This window comes from Epinephelus lanceolatus, chromosome 22 (genome assembly GCF_041903045.1).
Source record: "Epinephelus lanceolatus isolate andai-2023 chromosome 22, ASM4190304v1, whole genome shotgun sequence".
Classification (NCBI taxonomy): domain Eukaryota; kingdom Metazoa; phylum Chordata; class Actinopteri; order Perciformes; family Serranidae; genus Epinephelus; species Epinephelus lanceolatus.
This window is the reverse complement of record NC_135755.1, coordinates 2,098,524-2,104,615: the sequence shown is the minus strand read 5'-3', so window position 1 is coordinate 2,104,615 and position 6,092 is coordinate 2,098,524. Positions and strand designations below refer to the sequence as shown.

At 44.1% G+C, this 6,092-nt stretch overlaps 1 protein-coding gene across 1 annotated transcript; it reads right to left on the bottom strand.

The window, feature by feature from the left end:
* Positions 1-1,554: 1,554 nt before the first annotated feature.
* Positions 1,555-5,542, bottom strand: wdr55 (WD repeat domain 55). The gene is made up of 4 exons (XM_033610282.2): positions 4,863-5,542; positions 3,561-3,667; positions 3,103-3,372; positions 1,555-2,612 (listed from the first exon to the last, which is right to left on the bottom strand). Exons 1-4 carry the CDS (start codon positions 5,421-5,423, stop codon positions 2,279-2,281), a joined length of 1,272 nt encoding a protein of 423 aa, XP_033466173.1. The 5' UTR covers positions 5,424-5,542; the 3' UTR covers positions 1,555-2,278.
* Between the last annotated feature and the right edge of the window lie 550 nt (positions 5,543-6,092).

Below are 6,092 nucleotides of genomic sequence, written 5' to 3'. Positions count from 1 at the left end.
TATTTATTGTAGATTTAAACGTTTTGGAGGCAAAATTGTACTTTTTACTTCGTTTTACTTGTGACATGATGCTAATATACTACACTAGTAAGTACTTTTGTACTACACTTAATGAGCCCGCTGTACCACCTCAAGAACATTTAGTTACCCTGTTATAGATGTAACTAACTACTTCATCAGAGTAATGTAACTTATAACATTTGATTCCCTTTGGATTATTTTCCTAACAAAAGTTTTAAACTGGGTAATATAGCTAATAAAGTGTCTGGAAAAATGCTGGGCCTAAAGGTGCGGACACACCAAACCGACATTGAAGAAATAGAGCCGACAAAAGCCAACTGTTGAGTCGTCTACATCGCCTCACGTCGCCCTGTGTCAGTTGCATTTGAACACACTACACGGACTATTACATCCAGACGGTCCCGGTGTTTCCTCCGCAGGCTCCACTTCACTCAGCTGCCCGATAAACCCGCTGCTTCTTCCCATTTTAACCTGAATAACAAACCAGGGCTCGGTGCTCCGGTTGGATCCAAACGGAGAGCCGGGGCTAGCTCAGAGACTAGCGGAGGCTAACTGGCTGTGCTTCCCTCCGGTCATGCTGCGGCTAACGCTCCGCTAGCCGCTCCCAGCTAGCTCCGGTTTGTTATTCAGGTTAAAGTGGGAAGAAGCAGCGGGTCTGTGGGGCAGCTGAGTGAAGTGGAGCCTGAGGAGGAAGCACCGGTTAGCCCCGGTTTCACTACAGGCAGATTCACTCGCTACAGGGGCGAGGAAATAACACCTGAACAGCCAATCAGAGTGATCTCTCTCACCGACAAGCTCCGCCGCCGTTTCAACATGCTCAATCAGCCAAAAAGCCGCCAACACCGAAGTGCCGACGGTGCGGGACACACCGCAAAAACTAGGCCGACAGACGCTCACCGACGGCCTGACTTTGGTCGACGGCCGACCGTCGGCTTGGTGTGTCAGGGCCTTAAAGATATAACAGGTTACTACCCAACACTGGTTCCTCACTACCCTTAAAGGACTGTTACTGTAATATTATTATTATTTCATTACTGTAAATTGGAGGTTAGAAGGAAGGTGTTGGGCCCTTTCTAAAACAGCTAGCGACTGCAGTGAGATATAACTGGATATAACTGGTTACTACCCAACACGGGTTCCTTACTGCCCCTTATTTAAACAGTGGTGGAAAGTATACATTAACTCAAGTGCTGCTTGAGCGCAGTTTCAAGGTACTTGCGCTTTACTTAAGTATTGCCACGTTATGATTTCTGTTCCACTAAATTTTGGAGTTGAATATTGTACTTTTTAGTCCACTACATTTATGATATAATGCAGTACTATGATCTACCCTACGAGCCAACTGTACCATCTCAAGAAAATCTGTCAGAATTTGGCTCATGAAAAACTTAATTTACAGCTTAATACTTTTCAAGGAATAGTCAAACTTCTGCACAAACACATGCTTGGTACTCTTTAAACGCCTGCATTTTGTCAGCCCTTTGTAAATTTCAAAACATGATGTGTTGAAAATATTCAAACGAATTAAAGATATTTAAGAAACAATTTTAATATTAATAGAAATACATTTCTCCAGAAATATACCCACCGTAGAGGCCAAAAATGTCTCATGGGACTCATCACTGTTTGAGAAATTTCAATTGAATAGACTTTTGGTAGAGATACCAAAACAAGACTGAACTTTTCTCCTACCGAAAAAGTTACTGAATTTTCTAAATGCAAAGAACAAGAACTCTGCTTAAATGAAAGAGCCCCAAATTGCATTTTTTAAATTTAAATCAGAAATCTGATCAAAGAATTTGTTGGTAGAATTACAAGTCCTAGCAGACAGTTACTGATACTGTTATGGACACATTAGGGATGTACAAATCATATTTGGGCCTAGCATTGTTATTATCTCCCATTATCTTAATGTCTGATCATTAGTTCTTATATTTGGTTCATCAACAGCCAGTGTGTGTGTGAACATTTCTGCAGTAAAGAGTGTGTAATCTTCTGGGACATTCGCTCTTCATCCCATAGTCACCAGTGTTGTTTGTTTCTAGGTCACAGTTGAACCTAAAAGAGACACCAACACTGCCGAGGTCAGAGGGTCAGTGTCTGTCCACAGTGCCATAAACACTAGTGTACATACTCCGAACTCTGTGAAGCACTTTGGAGCGTCCAGCAAACAGCGGCCGAGTGTGTCCACTTATTTAGGACAAAACTGTCTCACGGCACGGTAACAACATGTTTCAAACATGAAACCAATTGTGTTTTAATCGCTGCCACTGTCACTGTCATCCTCCTCCTCTTCTTCCTCTTCCTCCTCCTCCTTCTTTTCCGTTTCCTCTGCGAGTCCTGAGAAAAAGTCATTGTCTCCGTGGGCTTTCTTGGTGAGAGACTTCATCCGTCCGTCTTTCTTCTTCCTCTTGCGGTATTCGTTGACCGTTGTGTTGGGTAAACTGGAAATGTCCCAGAACTTGATGAGCTGGTCGTGGCCGCTGCTGGCCAGGAAGCGGGAGTCCCAGGACTTGGCGAGCTCTTCGATGGGTTCGTTGACATGCTGCCCGATGCAGCCGATGACCCGGTTGGGAAGGAGGTTGATGGCTCTGATGGAGGACAGACAGAACTTTACTATCACGTCATAATATGTTAGTAACATGTAATGTGGTAAGAGACACGTAGACTTAAATAAGGAGGTCCAGAACAAACTAACAAAATTAGGCTGATCGGTCCCAGACTGGTAGCTAATATGGAGTCTAAAGCGAAACTGGTCCAGTACTGAGAGAGAGTGCTGCAGCCGGCATGTGTGGTCTGGTCATGTGTGCACCCGCAATTAACGTCTGAGTGTCTGACAACATTATGAAAGGATCCCTACAGAGGTAGAGCTTTGTGTTAAAGAGGAAGATCCAGAAGTCACCATCACCAAACCCACCAGACTCCATTTGAATAAACAGTACTTTTAGTGTGTGTATAGAGGCAGCATGTTTTCAAACAAACACGCGTGTAAACACAACGGATAATATCGAGGTCAGCAAAATGATCAACATCATGTCCGTATACTGCACGATAAGTCAATAAGGTTATGACCCAACTCACCGTATGTACCCGTCCATGGAGGCGGTGCACATGATGCTGTCGGTGATGGGGACGATGCACTCCACTGACTCGGCCTTGAGGGCGAAGCGATCGCTGGTGGCTCCGAAGCCGTTCCAGTTGAAGATGTAGATGGTGCCCTCGCTGGAGCCGCACACCACCTTCTTGCCGCGCTTCATCAGCACCACCGAGGTCAGATCGCCACTCTGGTACTCCGACAGCAGCTCGAACCGCCGCCTCTTGATGTTGAAGACGCCCATGGTACCATCGCCACTGCGGATGGGATCATAGCAGATCAAATTAGAGCTCAGACTAAAGTTTGAAAAGCTTTCTGGATGGATTATGAATTTTGGTTTCACAGCTTTGACGGTTGATTTTCAAGGGCAGGCTTTGGAGAGAAGAAGTCAATCAAAAGACCGGATGGCACACTTTGGAGAATATTGATATTTTATCATTGTTACCTGGTGGTGAGGAGGATCCTCTTGGCCTGGTCCACAGTGATGTCACTGATGTAATCCTCGTGGTGTTTCAGATCCATGATGGCCGTCCCCTTCCTCATGTCCCACACCTTCAGAGAGACGCAAACAAACCAACAGAATTTACATCTTGGGGACTGAACGTTTACTTCTATTAAAAAAGGAAAGTCACTGCAAGTCATTGCCAATCAAGACCACAACAGACCACCTCAACCATCAACAGAGCAGCACCGTGTAACTGAAGTACGATCATATTAACAACATTTCGTCTTTGTTACCATTTTACAAAACTGGCTTGCACTGATCATCAAAACACCAGCTTGGATCACATCAGCTGGGACCAATTAAAGACCACAGTAAACCCTCAGAACAACAGCTAGCATCTGAGACACATGTGAAGACCTTTCACAAACATTTATGGACAATCAAGAGACCAGCTTTGTCCATCAACCATTAGCAGGACCATTAAAAGATCAACTTAGACCTACAAAAGATCATCTAAGACCACTTTCAGACTATCTTAGCCCTTAAGAGACATGCTTAGACCATCAAAGGAGTATTTCGGAACATGAAGAAACCAGTTTCATCAGTAGATGGACCGTTAAAAGACCATTTCCAAATTATCTTTGCCCTTGGATCATGCTTAGACCATCAAGACACTATTTCAGACCAATACGAAGCCACCTGAGACCATCACAACATCAGTTTGGACCGTTTCAAGACCAGCATGCCCTGTCCAAAGACCATATTGATCTATTTAGAGACTAGATTAGATCATCAAAGGACCATTTTCGCTCTTTTGCTATATGCTTAGCCTCAGAACATAAAACATTATCTTGGACCACACAAAGTCCAGCTTCAGCCACTCTGAGATCAGCGAGGACCAATCGAAGACTTCATTAGACCATGAAAAGACTATTTTGTACTATCAAGAAACCAGTATTGTCCATCAGAACATTAACTGGAACATCAAAAGACCATTCATAGACTATCTTCACTCATGAGAACATGCTAGGAACATCAAAAGACTATTTCAGAGCATTATGAAGCCATCTCAGAACGTCACAACATCAGTTTGGACTGTTAAAAAAGTTCAGCCTGGACCATTAAAGGCCAGATTAGACCATCAAATTTGGACCATTTTCGAGCAGTGGTTCTCAAACTGTTCACGTCAAGGACCCTTGAATTGGTACACATAAGGTCTCGGACCCCTGTTTGGTAAGACTTTTCTTCAGGGACCTCCATCTGAAAAGATTTAGGTTGTTAGTTAGTACTTCCTGTCCGGACCTTGAGGGTTCCTCCGTCGTCTCCAGTCGCCAGGATGTTTTCGTCCACCAGCAGCAGACTGTTGATGGGGGCCCCGTGCGCCCCGCGGATCCTCGTCACCAGCTGTCCTCGCTCCGCGTCCAGCAGGTGGACAGCTTTGTCCCGGGACACGCTGTACAGCTTCAGCCCGTCCGCGGAGAAGCGCACCTGGCGGCAGGACTTCATGTGGTGCCCGGACGACCACAGCTCCCGGTTCTCCCCCTCCGTGCACGAGTACGAGTACGCGTACACGTCTCCGTCCACGTCCCCGCACACCAGGATGTCTCTGCTCGGGTGGAAGGCCACCGTGTTGGCGATCGCCTCCAGTCGGATGTCCTGCGGGGTGTCGCGGATCTTCGGTCCGGGCGGCTCCGCTTCGTCCTCGTCTTCGTCCTCATCCGGGTCCGGGTCTGGGTCCTGCGCTGCCGGCTCTGGGTCTGAGGCTTCAGGGTCTCTGGTGGTTTCTGGAGCTTCTGGTTTGTCCATTTCTGGAGGTTCTGTCACTGAGGAAGAGGCATCAGCGTGTTCTGAGGGCGCCGCCATGTTGTTTGAGTTCTTTCTTCTTCTACGCTGATTAACAGCGGTAAAACAGATGAGACTGCCCCCTGCTGCACGGTGCGGTACAGCACATGCTGAACTCCAGTATCATCACAGTGAAGCAATGAATTATTGTCACAAAGGTTTTTATATATTTTATTTTATTCAAATTTTTATTGTCTTTTTAAAAATATTTTTAATTATTTTATAACAGACAGACAAACTGTTCTCATGAGACAAAGACAGTTTGTATTTTTATTGTCAGTTTTTAATTTTGTTCATGTTTCTTGACTGATGGCACATGCTATTAATTTTTATTTTCTCTTACTATATTTGTTGTTATGAAAAACATCAGGGTAAATTCTTCAATGTGAAAACCTGATTCTGAAATAAATAATATGGAAATTAAATTAAAGTAGTTCTTACAAAAAAATAGTGTCATACAAACACACAAACTTGCTCTCTTAATAATTATTTATTATTATTATTTCATTTATATTTACATTGCTACTCATCAACATTATCATCATAGTTTAATGTATATTTAAACAGAGAATTAATTTGTTGTCCTGCAGCCACTTTTTATAATGTCTGATGTTATTTGTCGAGTTTGTAATATAGTGTTGTTGTTTGGTTAAAAGTGAATTTGTGTTGATGTATTTATGTGAAAAAGTT

Bases quoted from the DNA above. Each gene is read 5' to 3' on its own strand.
- wdr55 (XM_033610282.2), bottom strand. From the start codon at position 5,423: ATGGCGGCGCCCTCAGAACACGCTGATGCCTCTTCCTCAGTGACAGAA. The intron at 3,668-4,862 runs GTCCGGACAGGA...GTCTCTCTGAAG, and splicing joins ACGACGGAGGAACCCTCAAG to GTGTGGGACATGAGGAAGGG. The intron at 3,373-3,560 runs GTAACAATGATA...TCCCATCCGCAG, and splicing joins AGGATCCTCCTCACCACCAG to TGGCGATGGTACCATGGGCG.